This window comes from Struthio camelus, chromosome Z (genome assembly GCF_040807025.1).
Source record: "Struthio camelus isolate bStrCam1 chromosome Z, bStrCam1.hap1, whole genome shotgun sequence".
NCBI classification, from domain to species: Eukaryota; Metazoa; Chordata; class Aves; order Struthioniformes; family Struthionidae; genus Struthio; species Struthio camelus.
In genome coordinates this window covers 88,968,865-88,993,567 of record NC_090982.1, presented here as the reverse complement: position 1 = coordinate 88,993,567, position 24,703 = coordinate 88,968,865, and the positions used below count along the sequence as shown (strand labels likewise).

At 45.6% G+C, this 24,703-nt stretch overlaps 1 protein-coding gene across 6 annotated transcripts in view; it reads left to right on the top strand.

Annotated features, from left to right (window-relative positions):
• The first annotated feature begins 845 nt into the window (after positions 1-845).
• LOC138064846 (phospholipid-transporting ATPase IC-like) overlaps positions 846-24,703 on the top strand; it is a 57,005-nt gene continuing 33,147 nt past the window's right edge. Inside the window, exons 1-2 of one of the 6 annotated variants that reach the window (XM_068928980.1) lie at positions 879-933; positions 15,151-15,366. In XM_068928980.1, coding sequence (XP_068785081.1) covers positions 15,358-15,366 — 9 coding nt within the window. In that variant the 5' untranslated portion in view covers positions 879-933; positions 15,151-15,357. Of the gene's footprint in view, positions 934-980; positions 1,273-1,533; positions 1,834-15,150; positions 15,367-24,703 lie in introns of those variants that run through there. The other 5 variants (XM_068928981.1, XM_068928985.1, XM_068928978.1 and 2 more) reach the window with 5 other exon arrangements.

Sequence of the window (24,703 nt, the reverse complement as noted above, 5' to 3'; positions counted from 1 at the left end):
CGGCGGCGGGAGGACGAGGCGGCGGGGCCCCTCGGCGGCGGGGGGACGAGGCAGCGGGGGGACGGGGACGAGGCGGCGGGGGGGCGAGGGAGCGGGGTGACGGGGACGAGGCGGCGGGGTGACGGGGACGAGGCGGCAGGGCCCCTTGGCGGCGGGAGGACGAGGCAGCGGGGTGACGGGGACGAGGCGGCGGGGTGACGGGGACGAGGCGGCGGGGCCCCTCGGCGGCGGGAGGATGAGGCGGCGGGGCCCCTCGGCGGCGGGGCCCCTCGGCGGCGGGGGGACGAGGCAGTGGGGGGACGGGGACGAGGCGGCGGGGGGGCGAGGGAGCGGGGTGACGGGGACGAGGCGGCGGGGCCCCTCGGCGGCGGGGGGACGAGGCGGCGGGGTGACGGGGACGAGTCGGCAGGGTGACGGGGACGAGGCGGCGGGGCCCCTCGGCGGCGGGGGGACGAGGCAGCGGGGTGACGGGGACGAGGCAGCGGGGTGACAGGGACAGGGCAGCGGGGTGACGGGGACAGGGCAGCGAGGCCCCTCGGCGGCGGGACCCCTCGGCGCAGGCCGGGGCTCGCAGCGCCGCCGCCCAGAGCGCTGCGGCTTTGGCGCTGCCCGCGCGGCCGAGCGCTGCCTCCTCCCTCGCGGTTCGGCGCTCCGGCCCTCCCGGCCGCGGCGGCGTCGGAGCTCGCCAGGCGCCCGGCCGCGGCCGGCGGGAAGGCTCCGCGGCCCGGCCCGGCCCGGCTCGGCTCGGCCCGGCCCGGCCCGGCTCGGCTCGGCGCCTGGCGGTGGCCCGGGGCGGGCGGGCGAACCGGGGGAACTCGTCTGTCCGGTCGCGCCGGGCGGGCGCGGGGGGGCCGGGCCGGGGCGGCGCCGCGGCGGCCGTCGGCGGCATGAGCGAGCCGGGAGCGGGCGGCGCGGCGGGACCGGCGGCCACAGGTGCGGGCCGGGGTCGGGCCCGGGGCCGGGGAGGGCGGCGGGGGGCCGGGGCCGGGGCGGCGCGGGGGCCCCTCCTGGCTGGAGCGGCCTCGATACCTGTTGCTACCGGCTTCTTTCCAGGCTGGGGCGGGACAGAAAAATTAGGCTTTTGACACCGAAACGAACCCGAAACCATTTTCTTTCTCGACGTATCATCCGAATCATCCCAAATCTTTTTGGTTGTTGTTATTTATTTATTTATTTATTTTTGATATTTAAAATTTGTAAATGGATGTCCGGGTGCCCTTCAAGCAGGAATACCAGCGGGGAGGTGGCGATGACCTTTTCCAGCCAAAAAAAGTTTGTTTTGTTTTTTCTTTTTCCGGCACGCGCCGCTGTCCTGCTCGCGGAGCGTCGTGGCGGGAAGCGCGGGGCTGGAGGGCGCGGGTGTTTGCTGGGCGGCGAGGCAGCGCTGCGGCCCCGCGCTGCCGCCTCGCTCGCGTGGCCTCGGGCCGCTCGCGCTGGCCCCCCGGGGTTTTTTTTTTCCACATCTGTAAAGGAGGAAAACAGTCCTCCTGGCTGTGGCATAATTACTCGCTAGTCAATGTTTATACAGCCCTGGGAGCAGGAATAGGGGTCCCTATTAGGCAACCGTCTAGAGACGCTCCTCTGCAAGAGACAATGCTGGAAAAGTCGCTTGTGGGGTTGGTCGCCCCTTTGGCAGGTCACAGTCGTTTCTGACAGGAACAAACGAGCATCTCGGTTGCGTTTCCTGCTGCTGCGACTCTCTAGCTGCAGCAGCGCTCCTTTTACAGACTGAGTAAAACTGTATTAAGCGGACCAGCCAAAGAAGCTTTTTAGTGTCAGGAGAAACGTTCTGAAACCGAAGAAGCTGAAGAACTGAGCAGGAGGCTTCCGGTGGTAAAAAGTTTCCTGTAATAAGTAATAGCGCAGTGTGTTAAATTGCAGGGTTTTTTCCTAGGTGTAAATAGCTGAAGAGAAGCGAAGAGCGCCTTGGTCAAATCAATGGGGCTGTTAGCCAGCCTGGTTCTTGGGTAAACCCTCACTCTGTAATTGCTCCTAGATTCCTTGGGTTTAATTCCTTGCTTACTGTGGCTTTACTGGCTCAGATTTACTAACAGTTTGCTGTTTAGTTCTGTTTTTTTATTTGGCTTTCTTTTCAAAGCATGGTTCAGGTGCCAAGTGGTAGTACAATTATTTAGTAATTAGTGGTAGTAAAATTATATCATCTTGTGCTTTTCTGTGGCAGTTTCTCCCCAGCTGTGTTACTTAAATTCACATTAGAGTATGGTTGTTTTGCACCTGTGCCAAACCTGCGTTTGCCTCTCTGTCGACTTTACGTATTACACAGGTCGTTTTCAGTAGCTTCTGAGTCGTTCTCTTCGTTTAATTCTCCCTTGTGCGACTGCCTGTGACTATTGCAGTCTCTTGTTTTGCAGTTGGTGCTGATGAATTTAATCAGCCGCTTGCTTGCTTTGCATTGAAGTCCTTTATTTATATTAGCTTGAATTTGTTTCCCATGCTCTTTTGCTGTTGCACCTTTTATTTTGGTGGCATTTTTGATCATGTTGGGCCTGAGTGTAATGTGCTGCCTCCATTTAAATATAGTTTGTTTGAGTGATGCTGTTCTGAGGGGTTTTGATGTTCTCCTTTGCTGTTTCCTTTATCTGGCCTCTGTTAAATGAGATGCTATGTGTAGACTTAATTGAAGGTAGGGTATGAGCCAGGAGCTCTTGAAACCCAACCCTCTCTCTGCCCGTCACTTGCCATATGGCCTTGGGCAAATCACTTCCCCTCTCTGCGTTCCTATTCTTGTCAAGGGTAAAGGACGTGGTTCTCGTTATGTCCCTTGGAGACGGGTGACGCACGAGCTCTGGACGGTGTTTGGAGATGCTGTGCCGTGCGACGGAGCACTGCGACTGCAAGCCCGCTTTTTGGCATGCCTGTGAAACTATTCTGTCTCTTAAAGCAGCGTGCTGGGGGCTCTGTATTTTTTCCTCAGGTGTAGATACGTAAATGAGAAGTATAATTTTAATCTGGCTAGACAGAGTCGGACAGCTTGGGCAGGTTTCGGGGATGCCTTTGCTTGCAGAATGGTGTACAGTTGGGCACAGGGAGGTATGAAACAAAAATGGCATGTGAAGAAATGGAGAAAGATGAGCGCTGTAGGAAAAAAAAAAAAGAGAGAAGACAAATCAAACCAAAGAGCCAGCTCACTTGGTGAAGTAACTTTCTGTCTGAGTGTAGAGGGAGCAATAAGAGTTAGCACGAGAGCGCTTGCAATATTTAATCAGAAACGTCTCTCTCTTTTTGCTAAAAAGGCTTTGCAGAAATTTTCTTCTTCCGTGGTGTGCGCACAGTCTTGCGAGGCAGAAGTCTGTCCTGGAAACCTGTCTGTAGCATCATCTTGTTAGGAGCGGAGCCTAATTTAAGGTCTGACACAGGGCTTTCTTCTTGGCTGGCCTGATGGTCTGTGTGAACGGACAGGTACAAGCATTTCCAAAGGCCGTCCGTAACGCGTTCTCGCAGTTTAGTCACAACTGTATTGGCTGAAAGTCAATTCAGGAAAATACTTGTTAGCAGGAAATAACCTTTATTTTTTACGCTTAGAAATACCTATGGGTTGTGAGGGGGGAGGGGAGCACTGAGGAGAACAACTCTGCCTAAAGCTCCGAAAAGCTTTCGTGTCAAACAATACAGTTCGTGTGTACACAAAAATGATTATCTTTTCCTTTATCAGAACAAAAATACATTGTTTTATAACGTGAACTTTGGGGGGAATGTGGTGATCTCTGTAAAATGCAGGTCAAAACCCCTTCAGAGTACGCTCAAGCTGCAGCTTGAACAAAGGTTACCAACTTAATTATCTTCTTCAAAGATAACTTCTCTTGACATGGACCTTAAATGTTGGGAAGTCTGTGTATCCATTAATGAAGAATCCTAGAGCAGACAACGGGTAAAATCATTTTGTTTCTGTAAGTGCTAAAGTTTGCTTAGATCTTTATTTCTCCAACTTTCTTATTTTGCACGGTTGTGGCACGCCTGTTCTCCAGACTCAAAACATGAGTGAGCCCATAAACATAATGTTAAAGCTTTGAGCGAGGTCAACGTGGGCTTGCCGTGCGTTAGCGCGTAGCTACGCACGTGCAGCTCTGAATCAGATGTCTACGCTGTGGGTGGTATTCTCAGATTTTTATCCTGGAGTAGCAATTTCACAATTGGTTGTGAGGGGAGAAGAGGAAACAATAAATTATTCGCTAGAGTTCGAACTTTCTTCTTCCCCTGGTGGATATTAATGCTAACGTTATTGCTCATGCTAGTATTTTGATTGTGTAGAATGCGGTATTTTTAATCAGTAGATTCGACAAGATGTTAACATTGCTGACGCTAATGTTGGTGAAAAATGAAACAAACCTCTCCCGTTCAGATTAAATTCCCGGTATCCTGTACACGGTTTGTGGTCACAAATTGCCTGAAATGGCACCTTTTTTTTTTGTTTTGAATATTTTTATGATGAGGTAGTCACGTGAAGAAAATATAGAAATACGTATCTAATGTGTATATGAATACATGCACATATGTATAAAATGTGGGGTTGAGTGAACAGAAATAAACTGATATAATCAAGCTGACTCAAGTGGAGACGTGTTAGTTACAAAACAGGTTTCCCAAGGCTTTCTCAGTTTGCAATGGTGGCTTGAGTGTCTGAATGCACTCTTTCAGTCCTTTGAGGTTCTTTCTGCTATATGATTGTATCAGTGATTTACCATAATACCCTAGATGAAAATGTACTTCTATCTACTTGTTCTTTATAAGGTATGTGACACTTTTTTTTTTTAAATACTTAGTTTTATACTAAAAAAAACAACACTACAAACTTTGCCTTGCTGTGAGATTTTTAATCCTTTTCAAGCATTTGCCCCTTTCTGTTGCAGTTATTGATTAGTTCTGAAGGATCTTGTTATGCCATTAAACATAATCTCCTAGGTGTCCTTTCATTATCGCTGAGCATTTTTAGGCAAAGGAAGGAGAACCCTATCAGGTTAATAAGGAATGTGTTATCAAGTCACAGTAGCAGCTTATCCCACAAACGGGACTAATCACGGCATAATTTTCGATGCTTGTCTCGCTGGTCAGTCTTACTGTTGTAGAAACATGCAGTAAGAGATGTACTAGTTCTGAAAATTCTTGGGAATTGCAGAAGTTGCAGCAGCGGCTTTCGAGTAAAAGAAGGCTACAGTTTGGTGATGTTCTCAGTATCTGTGTTGCCCTCCTTATATTTAAAAAAAGTTGGAACAAAGTTGCAGTATCTGTCACTACTGCCTCTGAATTTTTACAGTTGTTTCCTCTTCTCTTTACCATGGATGTTTTATCCGTAGCCATATTGTAATCATTTGAATTTTAATCTCTTGCTGGTGAGAAGTCTGAGTCACCTCAACTTAGGTCTGTGTTGGCATTGCCTAACTCCAGCTCGTTTCGAGGTGGGAACTTTCTCTTAGGTCACATCTCAATGAAGGAAGTTGCGTGAGACCTGAAGTTTGTGTCTTTATTAGCTCATCAGAAGTTTTTGTCTTTATTACCTCGGTTTCAATTAGCTTACAATGTCAAATGCGGTTTGACCACACTTATTTCTTAAGGGCATGCCTGACCCGTTACTGCAGATGGGCTTGCTCAGCCTGTGTAAGTTCAGCTGTGGGAAGCTCTGATGGACAAGCAAACCTCAGCTTGTACCCTCAGTTCTAGTGTACTTCTGGTGGCACAGCTTGCCTCTTGGCTGACCTGTTTGCAACGTACAGTGTAGCGTAAACATTCGGCAGTTCTGGTTTCCTGAAACAGCACTGAGAACTGGAGCGTGCCTGTCAGTCAGCTGCTAAGAACTTAACTGCCCAGGATATCAGGGCACAGTTTCCTTGTCAGTTATACCAAGCTGTGCCATTTTTGACAGTCAGAGCCCTTAGACTGTTGTTTATCATATACTCTGTGCTATAAGCTATGATGTTTTGTCTAAAGCAAAGTTTACTTGATGGGCTTGGAGGAGCTGAGGCTTCATCATAGGGACCCTTTGGCATTTGAGAAACTCCAGATGAACTACATCTTAGATAACCTTTCTAGGTTTTGAGCTTTTAGCTCTACGTGAACTCCTCTTGTTCACCTTTCGGGGAAGCAAACAAATAATCAGCAAAACTGTCTTTCTACAGTTTCTTTTTTGTTTTTAATCCCTTCCAAACATTTTCAAGGGCCTGACATAAGAGCTAGCTGTACCTCTGTATTTTATTAAGTATCTTGTGTGCATCATAATGGGTGCAGTTAAGATGTTCAAAACCATTTTTAAGAAATGCTTTCCATTAGATATAAGAGCTGTAACTCCTGTTGTCAATTCACAGAGATGACGACCAACAGTCAAGTGAGGAAGGGGTGGGCCAGGAGGGCAAGCAAAGGGTGCAAGGTGATGTGGACAGGAGAGACCTCGTGATCAACAGCACAGGGCTGAAGGGGGACCACCCCACGCGTATGCACATAAGTAAGGGAGTGTCGATGGGACAGCGTCATGGGGAAAGCTGTCAGGCCTTTTCTGGGAAACGAGCACCACCGGGTGCCTCTCGGAAGTGCCTGTACGCTAACGTGCGCAGCAAGGGGAGCAAACAGGAGGAAGTGGAGGTCTGTGCGCAGTTCTCACTGGGATCACGGAGACGTGGTGGGATAGCTCACACGACTGGAGCGTTGCTGTGGTTGGATACAGGAAGGACAGGCCGGGACGGCAAGGAGGGGAGTTGCCCTTTACATGAGAGAGCAGCGGGGACACCTGGAGCTCTGCCTGGGGATGGTGATGGGCCTGCCAGGAGCTTGTGGGTCAGGATTAGCAGGTAGACCAACGTGGATGATATTGCGGTGGCTGTCTGCTACTGACCCCTTAAATCAGGAAGAAGTAGATGAGGCCTTCTAGAGACAACTGGAAGAAGCTGCAGGTTCTCAGGCCCTGGTCCTCCTGGGGGACTTGACTCACCCTGATATTTGCTGGAAGCGCAACACAATACGATGCAAGCAATCCAGGAGGTTTCTGGAGTGAGTTGGTGGTAACTCCCTGATTCGGATGCTTGAGGAACCAGCAATCATTATGAAATTTAAACACCATTTTAGGTGTTACATCTTGGGGAGCAAGCCACTGTGCCCATCACTTCAGAGTATTTTTCAACAGATTCAGTAGATTCTGTGGCAGCTTTGCCGCATTTCTAATATACTACGTTGGTGGTACTTGATGAAAACTGCCTCACGTGAGCAGACTATGTCTCCAGCTGCAGTTGAAGTACAGGGTTTATGATCTCTAAATTTTAGAAGAAGCTCAGCTCCTCCGATCTGTGTGTGTGTGTTTTCTCTTTCAGCCTCCTGAGACTCCATGTATTTTAGGCCATTCACTGCAATCTGGAAGACAGGAAACTTTCTTAAAAAACAGTATCTAAACTATTGAATTTTCTGTTCTCCAAGGCATTTCAGGAGCTGGGGCTTTAGCACAGTATAGCACATGGCAAACTGTACAAAAAGTCAATGTGTTTCAGAAGAGATGACTGATGGAAATCATTCCCCTCATATAAGTAATTTTTAGGAGGCTAAATTATTTTAAAGCAGTCTTTCAGTGAAGTGAGTCTAGCTGTTATGCCTGAAGTAGCTATATGTGTTGATGGGCTTGAAGGACATAAGTCAGATGTAAATCTAACAGAAGTTTAGTAGGGTTCAGAATGCTGATTATTTCCTTGGACGGTTTCTGATGATTCACGCTCTGTCAAATAATGAAATTGTTTTTCTTAAAACATCATAAAGATTAGCTGGAAGATTTAGTTTGTTCAGAGGAAACTTTTCTCTAGTACCTGTACGTGTCTCATTACCGCTGATACTTCATACTGATTTGAATAATATGTGATCTGCGTCTTAAATTTTGGAAGCAAATCTAGTTTTATTCTTTGCCTGTTTCCTTGTAGAAAGAAGCTCTTGTTACAGGTAGATTAGTTGATTAATACATTTTTAATGAAGGATGATATTTTGTTAAAGCATTTGGCTGGGATCTTTGACAATATGAAGTGAGCGTAGAAAAACAACATCCTGCCTTTGAAGGCCTTCAGTTCTGGCTGCTGCTTTGTGAGGCTTGAACAGCTAGCAAGACCAGTAGAAGCATTAACTGAACCCCTGTTGGCGATGTGATGGTTATCCGGCTGGGAAATGGACTGCCATGGGGTGTCCTGAAGTCACAGCTCTTTTAGAGGTCCTGTAATGCTCACCTACAGTGATTACCTAATTTGCTGTTTGCACTGGCCAGTGGAAGGCTGCGTGACAACTGCTTTGGCGGCTGCAGGAGTTTCGCTTTACAAATAAAACATAATATTTTGCTTCTTCCTCGATATTTACAGAACACCTCTGATAATTCGTGTGGTGAGAACGTGGGATTCTGTTGTGTTTTGTTACCGCTTCCTCTAGGACTCGTGGCGTACAACTATTTTGCTTTCAAATAACTTCAGTGAATGTGTTCATTGCATAACTTTAATGAATTTTCTCTCTTATGCCGTAAAAATAGCAATAGCCATGGGCAGGGGAGCGGGGGCAGGGAAATCTTTGCGTGTCAACTGAATGAGTCTCCCTGTGTTTTGAGTCATACTGTTAGTTTCCTTTGCTCATAACTTAAGTTTCTTTTCTTCTGTTTAAAGCCCACTGCTGTCTTTTTAGGTCAGGAATGCCAACCTGAAGGCAAAACGTGTGCATCTCTGTGTGCCTCCTACTCGGCTGCGCAAACCAGGGATGCTGTGGAGTTCTGCTCGATTCGGTGGTCTTGTTCGTAGTGCGAAGAGGGGGGGGGTTCTCCTAGTCAGGTACCCCTGTGCCCTACCTAGTCATGTCAGCGTCTGTTTGCAAGAAGCAGGTTTACAAGATAATCATCCGGATTGAATATTTTCCTTCACATATGCATTGTCAAAAAAGGTCAATTGATCTGGAGGTGCAAGAAGCAGAGATGCAGTTCATGGCCATTAGGTGTGTGCCGGTCCTACCTCTGCAGTGGAAGTGCAGGTTTGAAATAACGCTGCAGCTGATTGCTCCTTACCAAATAGATGCTTTATAAAGGAATAATAAAAGTACTTCTTATATCAAAAAGTATATTTTCCAATGAGTTGTTTGCACTGGTACCAGACGGCTGCAAGGTTGTGGACTGGCATCAACAGCACTGAGGTGTGATGCTTTTCGGAAAGAAATTTGCCCCAGATGAGAAGTAGCCCCAGATTCTTCGTGGCTTGTGAAGTGCTGGGAGCACTGAAGGGGGCCAGAGTGCCTGTGTCTGCTCTTGAGCGTTGCCCTGTTACCGTAGGACAGAGAGAGAAAAGTGCCTCTGTGCTCTACAGTATCCTGCTCTAAAACATGTACGTTGCTTGACCTTCTTCAAATGGTGGAGGCCAGCCGCAAAGGACTTGAAAACCTGGGCTGTCAGTCTTATGTGCAAAAATGTTCTGTTTCTGTCTTCTCTATTTATTAAATCATGATGGGTTTTTATCAGCTAGAGCAATGCCAGTGTGCTTTAGTATTTTTTTTTTCTTGCAAGTTCTTATGAATGGAAAATAGCTGCAAGCTTTCATTTTTGTGACAGTGTCTTTCTGTTTCCCCAGCCTGGCTTTCTTTTTTCAGGTGTTACTTCATCTTTGTAGATGTGCAGACAGACAGCACAGGCTGCCCTTCAGCTTTGGTACTTTCTGTTCTCCGTGACTGTGCATCTTTGGTGAAATGATTTGAAAGTGCTGCAGTAGTTTTTGTTTGCAGTAGTTATCCTCACGTGGGGATGGACATCTTTGATGTTTTCTGAGATTATGCAGGAATGTGGCTCTGATTTCGTATAACATGATGTATGATGCTCAAAAATACAGTGAGCATGTGGGAATAAGGCTCAGTGAGCTGCTATCATGAACGCTCAATCCAATGATTTGTGCAGTTTTCTCCTTTCCGGTGTGTTTCTCTCCTCCTTTCATCGAAAGCCGCTAACTTCAGTCTCCGTAGTATATCTCAGACAATCACATGTGACTGTATGATGCCTGCCGACCTGTGAGGCCTTGCACGTTGCTCGTGAAATCGGACCGTGCGGTTCCTGCGTCCTGCTCGCCCGGCTGGCACCCGCGGCCGGTCGCCCCGCTCCTGCCCGCTGCCTCGTTCCCTGCAGCCGGGAAAGGCCGAGCTGGGGCGGCCTCCTGCCGCCGCCGCTCCTCACCGGCAACCCGCTTCCGCCTGGTTTCGCCTGACCCTGCGGAGCATTCGGCCGTCGGCGAAAGAGCGGCGCGCTCTGCGCTGCGCCCGCGCGGCTCTTCCGCGGGTCGGCGTTTCGCACCTCGTGTTTGCTCGCAGGCTCTGCGGTCTTTTGTTCTTGTGCCAGGCAGACCACAGAAACGGTCCGTGCTTCTGCCTTCCTGCTTGGTTGTGGACTTTCCTGAAGCGTTTAAGAGTTCGGAGGAGGAGAACTGAGCTGCTTCAGTCTTCACCGTTCTGTGCTTATAGCAAAGCCACTTTGTCTTTTGGTGAGGCGCTGAGGAGGACTCTAAGCTATTCCATTACCGGTAGGCCGCAGAGTATTGTAATATCTGGGATATTCCAAGATTCCAATAACTGTGACATTTAAAAATAAATTACAATATTTTTAACATCTTTAACTGATGAATTTACCTTAAAGTTAACATTTTTAACAACCTGTTGCATCCTTATTTGCGTTACCTTGGAACATGTAATTTCTCTCTTGCTGTAATTTGATTTGTTCCTTTTGTTTGCACTGTGCACGCCTAGGGTCGCTGCAGTGTTCGTGGCTGTTTGAATTCAGTACTGAAAAACAAAACACAGTTTTGTTCTGAAAGATACCCCTTCTCTGTTTTCAGCTCTGGGAAGACAGTGAACAAGATGGAATTAGCTTCCAAACAGGCAGTTGGATTCTTTAAAAAGCAAACTGACGTTAAATAAATGTCCCGAATTTTAAGCCAAGCAACATAGCATGTAAGCCCTCGAAGTTCCCTAATTTATATGGAACTAAACAAATCCCCCCTAATTTTTGACAGAAGTTCAGTGTATGCCAGCTAGTCTCTAACAGCTTTACGCTCACTGACCAACCGCAGCATCACGTAGCTGTGCCATGCGCACAGCTACGGTCAAGGGGACACACGTTTTTAAATACAAAATGGAGGTTGTAAGTAGCAGCAAAGTCAGAGCTTTGTAAGATCGGTATGAAATGAATATTTAGAGAGCTCCCAGAGAAGGAGCAGCCCAGAAAAGCTAGCGTGAGTCGCCGACTTTGGGGGTCGGTGCCGTGACTGCAGGATGTGTAGAAGGTAGTGAACCCTTTGCAGTTGGTAGCGCCTGATGACTTCTCATCTGTATGCAGGGAGGGAAAGAGCCTTTTACATTCAAATTTAGGGCAGAAGTTGGTTAAACACAGTGTTTTAAGTGTCTGTCACAGAATTGGAGAAGTACGGCTAACTAAACTGAGTGGTGGGTTTGTGAACTAGATAAAGTAAAAGGAGGTAGGAGTGCTTGCCTGCTTGATTTCTTTGTCCGGTGAGATTCACACAGCTGGTATTAAAGCTCTGGGGGATGCTGTTTCTTCAGTCTAGAGAAGGAGACCACCCAGAGATTCGTATTTTTGTATTTTCCAGTTCTCGCCAGCGTTGCCTCCGGAGAGGGGCGGTTGCGCAGGCTCGGTCCGTGGTCCCCAGCTACTCGAGGCAGAAGCTCCCTTTGTGCCTCTGTAGCGCTTCGGTTGGCTAGAGGGTTTCTGGAGGCTGTTGATTAAGAACAGGCTTTTTTCCTCTCATGTCTGAGATAGAAACTTCTAAAGGTCTCATTTCTAGAGCAAAAAACCAAACAGAAGTGAAGTTAAGCTTCACACACAACTCTGCTTCTTGTTCATGATGTGCTGGTTAGAGCTTCTGGGGAGAGGAGAAAGTACTGCTTGAAGTACGGAAATCTGTCTCTACATGTTGATTGTTTTGAACAGTGGTGGGCCCAAAAAAGCTACTGTGTTTTGGTTAAGAGATCAGTGAATGTCATCAAATGCAGCAGGTTGTGGGTTTTTAATTTTTTTTAATGAAGTTCCTAATGGAACAATACAAAACTGCAGTAACGTGTACTGCCTAACTCGCTGTACTTCAGGTTATTCTGAAAAATGGCAAGGCAGCATTTGACTTCACGTTGGGTGTTGGCCCTTGTTTCTTCCCTTGCCGAGTGGTGGGACCGCTGTGGACTTGCTTGCTTCCCTGCAGACGGCAGTCAGCGTGCGGTACTCGGCTGCCCGGGACGTTGCTTGGAAGGGAGCACCCGGAGACAGCTGACACAGAGGAAATCCTTGTCTAGGTGAACGGATGATTGTCCTAACGTTTTCTGTCTCTATGGCAGTGAAAGGTGTAGTACTCCCGCGGCCTGGTGTTGTGCAGAGCTTTATGGGAAGAGCGAGCAGGTAGCTTGTCCTGAAGCATAGCTAGCCAAGCTTCTGCCAAACTACTGGGTATGTGTCTGACTTTTTAACTGACTCGGAAGTTAAAGCTTTAGCTGGCATGTCTCCATCATGTCAAACCTGGGAGGACACTGTATTTGTCTTTTGTTTTTCTAGCTATGTTGCGCTGCCTCAACTAGGGGTTCTACTTCAACACAGATAACTTGGTGTGAATGTAACATGTTTTGTTTAATAAAGATATGGATTTTTGTGTGCAGCTCTTCCATGTAATGCTTTGTCCTTTAATAAATCACGTTCAGTTTTGGCACGTGTGAGCGTATGGCTCGATAGCTGAAGAACGTATTCTTGGGAAGCTTTTGTCTGTTCTCTTTCCCCAGGACTTGATGCTGGTGACTAGGTTATTTCAGAAGAAACAAAACTGCAACAATGCCCTGTGCAAGAATGGATCATGAGCTGTCTTTCCAATCACAAATTATACACCCTTTTTCTGTTTTCAAGCATTGCAAAAGCCATTCCCTAAACGTGTGCCTGTGGGTGAAAAATCATTCTTAAAACTATCAGAGGTATAAGCTGGGGAAGGGACTTGCATCTCTCATAGGCAGCTGTCTATTTTGATATAGCATCGAGTACACGGTGGGCTCTCTGGATTGCTTTGGGTTATTGGTTCTTTGGATTACAGTTCAGCGAGCGTCCGTTCAGTCGCTGTATTCACCCTGCAGGTTGTCTTCATTTCATGCCTCCTTTTCAGCTTAAAATTTCTATTATTGGCAGGATGAGCGTTATGCTGTGACTGAAGGTGGCAGAATAAATACTCCCAGCTTTTAGGGAAACATATAATTGGAGTAATCGTACATCTGCTCGAAAGCCCTGAAGGGGGTCTCTCTACCCCCAAAAGATTAGTGCTAGACTCCCTGCAATTTAGCAAGTGTATATGCAATTCAGTCCTGCTGTGAGTAGGTTTTTGTGAATAGCATGTCTCATACCACCCTTCCATTAGCAATGAAAGAGAGCTGTCGCAATGAATTGCACTCCAGCTTTCTCTTCGTTGATGACTGAATCCATCTGAATGATCACAAATAATCAAAAAGAATCCTGTAAATCAGTATTCTTGATTCCGATGTACATCTTCTTTTGCTTATTCTTCAGAATTAAAATTTCCCCCGTGAAGTCAAAACTGGTTTCTTTAGAAATGTGATGCAAAGGTCTTACTGTGGTTTCAGTTAAAACCAAACACTTTCTGAAGGGAGGAGAAAATTGCTTCTTTCTCCGGGAATGCGTTGTTAAGAAGCAAGTTTAATAAATATAGGAAAGCTTTTCAGACATGCAAGTTGGTGAATGTAAAAATGTTATATAGATGAAGAAATTTCAATTTTTTTTTATCTGTTTCCTGTTGTTTTGTTGCAGCACCATTCTTGCTGGGAATGAGCTGGGTATCATTCAACTAGTTTATTCCTGGAGCTCAGACCAGAGTACTGACTTTAAGGTGTTTAGTGGAATTTCCCAAGCACGACTGAAATACGTTTTGATCTTATTGAATAGGATATTTGTGTGGCTACGTTCTGTAGCTGTGGTTTTGCTATTTTATTGGTGAAGATTACTTCCCTTTTGCATTGGCAAAATGTATTTCCTTATTTCGCAGCAATATGAAGCCTGACAGCTTTATGTTTGGATTATGTTGTTAATGGCTAGGCAGGTGATCAGCGTTCAATAAACGCTTAGTTGATGCAGCTATTGATGTTTCATTATTTGTCTCTTTGCCAGCCAAGGCAGTGATTAGTCAGCTGCTATTTAGGTTCCTCCGAGATCCTCTTGACAGGTGTCCAAGGAAGACTTAATTTGTGAGCGTACTAAACCGGGAGGGTTGTTTGCATTTACAACATTTGTATGTTTTTTAACATGTAGAAGTGATTCTTGTGATCTTTCTAGAAAGAAGAAATATGGGACAAAAACATCTGACGTTTAGGTTTCTCATCTATTGACTTTTTCAATACATCGTTAAACATGTGTGAAGCATCTTGGCTGCTGACCTGGAGTAGTTCAGAAAGGTCTGTCTGATCTTGCTTCTGCTGAGTTTGCTTTCTGACTCTTACTTAAAATATTGAGGTCACTGTAGTCTAAGACAGCAGTGGACAGCAAGATTTGAGAAACCTTTGTACTAAACACTGCATGAGCATATGATATTGTTGCGCAGAAGAATATCCTAAGGAGGCTATGGCAGATGATAACCTGAACACATTTTGTGAAGGGACCGAAGGTTGACACCTAATTCGGTATCTAATTGTTAGGCTTATTCCTCTAGAGTCAAAGGTTTTAATATCTAAAATAAAAAAAACCCCGGAGATTCATTAGCATTTTGATTGTTCTGCATACATATGCATTGTATATGCATTGCTCTAGATTGATCTGTAACTCTGTTTTAAAAGTTGGTTAGCGTGACTCTCTGATTTTGCAGCATCGAAGTTGCGCTTCTTGCGACGCAACAGACAGCGTCACCCGCAGTGACTCTCCGGAGGAGAGTTTCGAGTAAGATTTGTTTACTGCTTTCAAAGCAATGCTGTAAGTGCTTTTTTCCTAAGGTTTAAGTTATTCCCAGTTAGGTGGTAGGCACCATGAGGCAAGGGCAGGCCCGCAAGCCAAGTGACTGAAGCTCTGTAAAATTTGCACTTTTTTGTTTTGCCATTTTAGTAAATAGTTTTATCGTTAAACTTAGGCAGATAAAATTAGGCTTGTGCTTAATAATATTTTTCTCTCCTTTGCAGGATTGATACCTAGGGAGATAGTTGACCCAGTTTAACTTTCTAAGAAAAGCAGACCGTAAGCCTGGGTTGCGCATGCTGTGCCAAAACCAGGAGCTGAACGTGTGCTAGCTGTCAAAGAGGGAAGCACAGCCAGCCCCGCGCCTCGGCTGGACTGCGGTGGGACCTGCCGTCTCTCCGAGAGAGACGGTCTCTGCTGTACCTGCAGGCATGATGCAAGTGAGATTAAAGCAGCTGCAGTTCAAGTTGTTGATACTTTTAATGCCGGTTTTCAAAAGTTTTCAGATACCGATGGATGGTACCAGAGTTGTGCTTTTGTGACCTGTTTAAAACAGAGTGAAAACCCCTGTCTTCATCACTAATGAAACCTCTTGCCCAGGAGTTTTATTGTGGGGCAGGGATTATAGTAAGACCTGTGTTTTGGGAAATGCAGGAGGTTAATTATTTCACTAGGTAGTTAGATGTTAACTCTGTTCCTCCCCATGCTAGGTTATCTGACTAAAATAACTATCCTGTAAAAAATAACATAGCTTGTGGAAGATATGGAGGTACCTGTAGATAGGAGAAAATTTGCAGCAGTGTAGTCAGACTTAAGTGATGAGTGGCTTAGAGGTGTCTCAGGGATGCTGCAGGTGGTGGATTTTTTTTTTTTAACAGAAGTCTTGAGAGTCTTAAATTCTCTCTGTATTTTATGTTGGTGGGAAAAGGAAAAAAACATCTGGAACAGTCTGTTGGATACTTTTCCCAGTATGTTAACCATTAACTCCATTGTATATATCTCAGTTCATTTGCTGTTTGGTCTGCAAACTTGAGTTTCTACCTTCGCTTGCATAAAACTCTGCTTAACTAATAGAATATATCTGATTGCAAGATATATGGTTTGGTTAGTTCATGAAGCTGTGCTTAAAAGCAAAACAAAAAGCCCACCAGAACCCCAAGCTCCTGTGACTTTTGTTATAAATTCACAACATGATACTATCCAGAAAGCTCTTAAAACCCAGCCGTACCACAGAGTGCTTTTCGGAGGTTGCAACGTGAAGATACCAGATGCAAGCTAGCAGGTGTTTAAGATGTTCTCCCCTTACGAGAGGTGCATATGGATGCGTGTTTGTAAAAAATAAGTAAATAAAAATTAAAAAAAAGCAAAGACTTTATAGCTAAAACTCAAGCCTGTGTTAGGAGGAGTCTGAGATTATGAAATAGTATGAGTAGTACTGCAGGATGCAAGAATGTAATGGAAGTATTTGGTAGGGAGAGGTGATGCATGTCATGAGGCCACTAATGTTTTGTTCTCCCCTGTTGGTCCTCCAGGGCTTATGTACAAGCAGTTAAAAACAGAGTTTAGAAATATAACACTTCTCATGAGTTTCTGTCCTGATCCTCTTCATAAAAAGGCACCACTTAAGAAGATTAATAAATTTGACAGTGTGTGAGGGTAAGTTAAGGTGTTACCATATTACAGAAAGGGAGCTGAGGTAAAAGCAAAAGCCGAAAGTAGACGTTTTCTGTTAAGGCTTGGGTGTTTTTTTTATGTCCTCGACATGAAACAAACACATCCTGGCTCCTCAGTCCGTCACCTGGGAGTTGTGTTTTGAACATAATTGAGCTGTGTCTGTAAGAATGCAGTCCGTCAATAAATCTAACCTACCTATCAAGTCAGGAACTAGAAAAGGAGTATCGTGCAACCAGTAATGAGCAGTTTGAAGTCTGTTTTGAATGACTTACTGATCATCATGCATGAGCTCTGTTGTTCCTGCTCAGACCCTCCAAGAAGAGCTGTTACCACAAGCACTATAATCTCTGTGAACTTTGGCAGCGCTGGAAGCAAATTCAGAATTAAGCGAAGATGAGGACCAGCAGTTTTGTTATATTCCTTTACTCTTGCTTTCTGGGGATGGAGGTTCTGCGTACAGCTGCATATTGCTTTTGCAGTTTAACAAGGCACTGAGGAGTGGAGAAGGTGGGTGGGGGAAAACAGGGGTAATGCAGGTTCATCAAGGCAATTCTTGACTGTGAGTACTGCCAGCTTCAGTCACTGAAATGTCGTGAACATCCTTCCAAACGATTTTGCTTTCTTTGGTGTGGAAGGATTTGGGAGGCATAACCAGGTCCTGTTCAAGTTCATTTCCGCAGTAGCAAGGTTTGGTTAGTTTGTTTAGAACTGAAATCTCTTGCATGACTGCTTGAGTGTAGAAGTACAGACTGCTGAAGAAGGCCAGATAACACATTTGAATGAACAAAAATTGAAATTCATGAGTTTGCAGTTCATGGGCCAAATTTCAGTAACTAAATAGTCTGTGATGAGCAAGTACTCCTCAAGGAAGCCTCAGGTTTGCTGTGGTAGAGTGACGGCGTTTATTGTTTTAATATGCTTTTCTGTACTTACTCTAACGTTCGGACTTCATCTCCAAAGCCTGGGAGCGTTTGTTGTGCGCTCTGTCACCTGCAGTACTGTAAGGTACTGCTCTCGAGTGCGGTGAGCCCTCACAAAACGGTGCTGATTTGTGAGTAATAGTTATGCTTATGACTGATGAGACAGAGGATATTTCTTAAATTTCACTGAATCGTAGCTGTTTCGAGTTCGGCCCAGGCTGATTCTTAATGTAGGGAATTAGGGGGCTCTGAGAACAGCTTGGTTCCCCTTGATGAGCACGAAGGCTCGTGCGTATGTTCGCGCCTCCGTTTGCGCCCCGGGCGCAGCCGGGGAAGCAGCCCGGAGAGCGGGAGGGTGGCTGCCACGACTTCGGTGCCTTAGCTGAGTTCTGAAACCGAGGCGGTTACCTGTGCGCTTTACAGTTGTAAGTGCTTTGATGAATACCGAGCACGCATGAGAGCGGTTAATGTTTGCATAGCGCCAGTCGGTGCGCGTTGACTGAACGCCTGTCTTCAGCAGAGATTTGTGGTGTGTTCTCTAGCGTGGTGTCTGTAGCTGTAGATGAACATCTCCGTGCTAAACGGGGAGCTGTGCTGGGAAGCTAGTTGGCATCCCGGGATGTCCCAGGGTCACACGTGTCTAATCTTGGTAACGCCACTGAAAGATTGTCTGTGTTTGGTGAGGAACAGGTTGAAATCAGCTTGGTGTTGTGTTGTGTGTTCTTCCGCGTTGTTCTTTAGAAAGAGGACTTTTTAAAGATGATGCCTGTGACTGCAGTAGTTCAGGGTTGGTCACTAGCAACTGGTAGAAATTATTGGTACTGGTAGAATTCTTGTAGTTTTTCTCTAAACTGTTTAGAACTATTTTACCATGTACCAAATCCTTCTCACCCGAATAAGCCCAACCCTTTCTCAGAGCTGTTGGCCTTTTTCCTACTTTTTTTAATTTGTTTGTTTATTTTCTAACGTCATGCACTGTTTCTGTTTTCGTAAGTTTGGACAGGATACAAATGAATTGTCACGTTGGAAATGGACTTTTTTCCAAATCATTCTTCTCTTTAGGTTTTTCCTCTCCTGCTTATCTTGCTGCTATTCAATAACAGTCTGAGCATGTTTATTTTCTTTTCCCTCATGCGTGAACCACCACCAAACTGTTTTCTGTCTCCATTGTTTTTCTCTCGGAATGACAAAAACAACAAAATGGGAGTCGCTGTGACGGACTGCATCTGTATGCAAAACTGCTGGCAGGCTGGAGTTTCCCGGCTTTGAAAATGGCTAGCTAGATAGACACTCAAAGGGAATTACATGTATAGTTTGCATTAAGTATAGTTAAGTAGATACGTTTTCTGAAATGCTGATACAGCCTCTGTGAGCAGTTGTAGAGCTTTTCTCATGTTGAAATTTGTCTTGCAGGTTATTTTTCCTTCCCTCTGCATAAGTTCAAACAGTACTAATAATTGGTTAAATCTAAGCTTGATGATGCTTTCACAGAAATTTCTAAAGCCTGTTTGTAGCTTGTTTTATTAGTCCATTCCATGTAAGATCTGCAAAAGCAGTGTTTTTTTGCTAGTAATATTATTTTAAAAAGGGAAACAGGTAGCACCCTGTTTGAAACAGTTTTATCCCCAGCTCCAGCAAACCAAACTCTTTTTTTTTTTTTCCTTACTTGAAAGACCCTTTTGTAAGTGAATGTTATTTCAGCTCAAGTCTGAATGTACGCTGTGCGCTCTAACGTGAGAAATTGTTTGTCTTGAATAACTTTTTTGTTCTCTCTTCTGAGAGTAGATCCTTTCTGAAATGGATTCCTGCTTTTATTTTATTTCAGCTCTGGGAAAAAAAAAAGCCGCATAGATAAGCCTGCCAAATATGATAGCATCAAGTCTGCCTGTAGTGTCCATTTGAGAATTTGTTTTTCCTGCACGGCATAGCCTTTCTAGCTTTTTCTTGAGTGGTGACTTTTTTATTTCTTCGAATACTGACTATTGAAAAAATTAGTCGTGGCTTCTTCTCTTCCTATCGTGTAACTCACCTTTGATTTTTCTGTTCCGCTCTTCCCTCATCCAAGTATTAGCTGACGTATGCTCTTCTCTCTTTCCATCCTATGTTGGCTGAATATTAGTTGACATCTCTCTTGTTCCTTGCTTTCAGTTTCTCTCTTCTCCTCTTTTGCCTCCTAATCACCCTCCATCTTCCTCTGAACTTCTGACATCACTTTGACATCTCATCTAACCCTTTGCAGGCAGACCAGGTGACAAGAAACTTAACCCCAAACCAATTTGTCAAACTGTCACTGGATAACTCCTTCTCTGCCAGCCCATTAAACGCTTTTCCGCTCTATTCAAACTATTGTTGCCTTTTTTGTATACTTTCTTAATTGGTCCCTGGACTCTGAGCTCTAGGCTTTCTTCACTTGCATGCGTTCACTGGCAACCCCTGCCCGTTTTCCTAATCCTTCCGTTCTGTTTCCTTCCAGCAGTGTTTCCAGGAACTCATCTCAGCCCCAGCACTGTTCGGATCTGTTATACCTTTGTAACACCTTCAGGTATTGTATGAGTTAGGGGTTGGTTAGTTGGTTGGTTTTCCATCTTAAACTCCCATCCAGCTTGTATGCTCCAGTCATTTCCTTTGTTCCAGGAAGTCCTGTGCCTTTCTCAAGACAGTTCTCATAAATTCCTTTTCAGACCCCTGGAAGAAAAAGTAGCGTCTCTTGTGGTTTTCTTACCCCATTTCCAAGATGGTCATTTTGGTGAAGACCTAGTTGTCAGTATGTGGCTAGCTTGAGGACTCTGTGAGGAAAAAGGCGTTATTGGGAATGCTTACTGGTAGACTACTTGAGTGTTGTTTCCATCCTTTTAACAGTGCTGTGCAAGAGCACTCCTATAGATGACCGCACTGCTTGTGAGTACGTTACCTCGACTTTTTGGTCCTGGGTAAAAGAGTTGCCATACGAGTCAGAGCGAAGTCCTTTGAACAGTCCACTGTTCATCCCCATGCGGAGTGCAAGTACAGAGCAAGCATACAGTGATGCTTCCCAGGTTACTCTCCCAGCCCTCTGGGATGTGTGTGTTGGGGTCTTTGGGTGCAGAAATGGTGCCCTTTGCATTTGATGCTGTCAGGGGTTAGTAAATGTGCCAGGCATATGTGCTTATTCTGTTTGCTTTGGAGTGACTGTGATTCAAAGATGTGGTGGAATCTTTGACTACAGTAGGACTTTTTGTAGTCTAAGAATATCATTTTTTCTCAAAAAGAAAAGAAAAAAATAATTGAGATAGAGCATTACTTGCTGTTCTAAAAAGATATTATCTAATGTTCAAGCAACTTGTGATTGAGAACATAATCCCTGGCTAAGGAATTTCTTATCCCTGAACAGGCATGCAGTGAAAAGAAAATCTAAGCATCTTTATAAAAGCTGCTTCTAAATTAGACACTTAGGTGAAGAGCCTGCCCGTGGCTTGCTTGCAAAGCCAAGATGTTATTGTTTAAGGGCAGGACTATCCGTTCCCCTGTTTGGATAGGAAAAACTTGGAAAAGTCAGTGTGTGTGTTGGCTGTAACTGCTCGCTAAGTAAGAGTTTACGGAAGGGTTGAGAGGTAGTGTCCAAGACTGATTCAGTAGTGTCTGTCTAGTTTGCCTGAGGGAGTGAAAACCTTGAACTAACCTGTAGGGCTTCTGAATCTGGAAAACGGTTAGGCAATAGTCTGAGTGCAGCAGTTGCCTGCTGCACCAAGCAGGTCGTCCCATCGTTCCCCTGCTCTCCCTGTGCATGCCTGCGTTCATCTGTGGACTTGTGTGCTTGGGTCATAAACTTGTCTAATTAGGGACTTGTTTCTTGTTCATTGTGCATGCCCTGAAGATCCATATCTTATGAGGTCCTGCAGTAAGAATATACCAGGTTAGAGCTAAGGCTTACCTAAATAATCTGTAATCTTGTCTCCAGCAGTCACTAATGGATTCCTAAGGAAGCAGATACGACAAGGCAAGTGGAGTGGAGTTTTCTGATGTTGTCCTCACTGCCTGAAAGGTATTGTGGCTGAGGGAGCCACCCCTCCGCTACTCCCATGTTTAGGTAGAAATTAGCAGTTCCATCCTCAGTGCGCTGTTCATTGTTGCGGTCTGAATCCTGAGCCTTCAGCACAGATTATCAGGTGAGCTGCTTTAGCTGGCTGCAGAGACAGGTCACTAGGCTGACGCGCTGGGTCCCTGGGAGGCTCTGAGGGCTTGGGCGACGAGGGCCCTTCTCTCCGTTTCCTGGAAGCTGGGAGCTCCTCACTACGGCAGTGCCTTACAGAGGACTGTGGACTACAGAGACATTTACCTAGTCTAGGTGGTTGAGTGAAGAAGGAAGTTCAACATGGAAATTACTAAGTGCTTTTTGGAGAGTCAGTTCCCGTTGTGATAGCAGCATGAACGCTGCCTTAATGACTTCATGGCGGGTGTTTTGGAAGTCTGGCAAGGTTTTCCCAAAATGATGTTGAAGGAAACTTGGCTCACTCTCAATATTACTATCTTATTGTCAGAAGACCGTGCCATAAAGACAAAGTGGAGCTGCTTCTGTAGTTCTGAGCGTTTGTCTTTTTTTTTTTTTTTTTTTTTTTTTTTTTAAGTCAACTGTACCAGTTCCTTGCTCTGTCTTTTAGGGCAGACAGAATCTGTTTCCAGAATCAGTGTGGGGGTTTTTGTATGTATGTTTTGTTCTGCTTTGTTTTTCCCTTAAGTTGCAGAAAATAAAAAATAGTAAACTTTGTCTGCCCACTTCCCCGGTTCAGAACTAATGATTGCTGACTCGGTGAGGAACTCCTCAGTGAGGAATGTTTCTTGTTTCATCTGCCTTTTTTTTCTTTTTTTATAATGCAACGAACAATACAGTAAAATACAAGTAGCATGAGCATGTAACAAATTCAGCAATAACGTGAAAACTGCATGTAGAAATGTTGTGGTGATAAATACACATTTCTGAGCATAAGTAACCCAAAAATGCCATTGGCTGACCTTGCATTGTGGACAAGATTGATTTCAATGATTCTGTGACTGTGGATTGTTTGGAAGCTGTTACTTCTTCATACATATTCCAGTTTTTTGAAGGTATACTGAGACACTGAATGAGGTAAAGCAGGAAGGTCGTGAGCTCTCACCTGGCTCCTCCTGACAGCAGGAGCAGAGCTGCAGGGCACAGAGGTCTCTTGGAAGAGGTGCAGGAGAGAAGCTCATGCTGGATGGATAGAGGGACAAGGTGTAAGATGCCGTCAGTGGAGGGGAACGAGGACAGGGAGCCAGAGCTAACTTGTAGTATCCACCACGTGATGAAGTCCTCCAAGGACTTGTCCCTCTCTCTTTCCTTATGTGTGACACTAGCTGGGAGTTCAGGGGAGCTTACAGCAGAGCGGAGAGGGAAAAATAAGAGACATGCGATAACTTTATGATACCCTCTTCTTTCTGCTCATAACATTTAACAGCATTACTTACTTTTCTTACTTTTCTTTCCCACTATGTATTTTGAAACAGTAAATGCCCACTAATGAGCAGAAAGGTTACTGGCATGAGCTCTCGGTTGTCGTCCGCGTGTGCCTTTATATTAAAAGGTTTAGCCAGTGGATTGTTAGCAGATTTCATCAGCTGTTAACATCCCTCTGACCAAATACAGTTTCTAAGAGTAATACTGGATGATGATAAAAATTAGCTGCCATGCTTGGGAATACCTCCATGTGGTGGATTATTGAATACAGTTCTGTGGATCAAAAAAAGCAGCTCAAGAAAATAACGTAGCTATAGAACATAAGAAATTCTGCTGCTTCACAAATAGTTACCAATATATTTTTGTATGTTTTATTTCAGTGTTATCCTAGTGCTTCTATGGTAACTATTGCCAAGATTTTTTCCTGGAGTCTTTTATGATTTATTGGAACCCATTTAGTGGCAGCGGCAATAATAGATGCTGGTCAGTGACAAATTCAGGAACTTCATTCGAATAAATATTTAGTCATACTGGATTTTTGTTCTTTACTGAAAAGGCCCTTCTGTGCTGTCGGTCCCTGGGCGCGTGTTGTTTGCCTTCAGAATTGACATTGGATTGATAGCACACCAAAGCTGGTGCCTCTCCTGCCCCCGGGCCGCCTGCTTCGCAGACCAGCCCCGCTGAGCGGCGGCGAGCCCGGGAACCCGAGCAGCGGCTTTGAAAACTAAAAATAAAGCAAACCTCTTTCAAAGCCGAGAGCACGCAAACGGTGGAAGGTGTGCCTGACTGCAAAGCAAAGAGGTGAGGATTGTGCTCGGCCTCAGCGTTCCTCGGGGTCGCGGAAACCTGTGGCAGTCGATGAAGGCGCTCGCCTGAGGCGGCAGATGTACCGTAAATTGGCATCCCTCAGTGCCTCATCTTGTAAAACTTCTGGGATCACATTTGGAGATGGCTTCTCTCTCAACATAGCGAAATCTTCTGTCTATTTGCTACTGCAAGAGGAGATTGTAGTACCAGATCCTTAAAAAACCCAGGTATTAATTATAGTTCTAATTGAAGTTGCTTTTGAGGAGACTAGATACTGCATACGTTCATGTCACGCCAGAAGCAGCAACGAGCAGAGTTTATTTACTTCCTGGATTTCCCCCCATCCTTCTCTACGTCCGCATACGTTCGGTCTTGCTGCCAGCGTGCGCTTGGTTGTCTCTTGACTGCCTGAACTGCCTTTCAGCGCCTTGCAGTTCTGTGTCTTCTCAGGCCCGGGCGAAGAGGCCACAGGACGCCTGTCCCCCAGCCCCGTAGGGCGTTTGCTCCCGCTGAGGGTGAACGCCACGGCCAGGCGGAGCCCTGCTGATGGCAGAGGGCAGCCGTGCCGCCCAGCTCTGCGTAAGGGCCCTGCAGTTCGCCTGCTGTTGGCCGGTCTGCGCGGCGAGCTGCATGGATTGCGTCCAGGACCCCGCAGCGACGTGCGTGCGGGTTATACTGGCCCTGCGTTTTTCGCCGCTAGTGAGCCGGTTGCTCTGGAAATAAATTTTTAGTTCCGATTTCAGGTGCATGCTTTTCTTTCTTTCCACATCAAGTGAAATAGGAGGCTTTTTGGGGATAGGGTGGTGGTCGAGGAAGAACAAAGGCGGTAAAAAGAGGCAATTCATCTTGTTTCTCAGATGAATTGCCTAAATCCAAGGCTATTTAGGAAAGCAAATAATCTCTCCGCAGAAGTTTCAGGTTCCA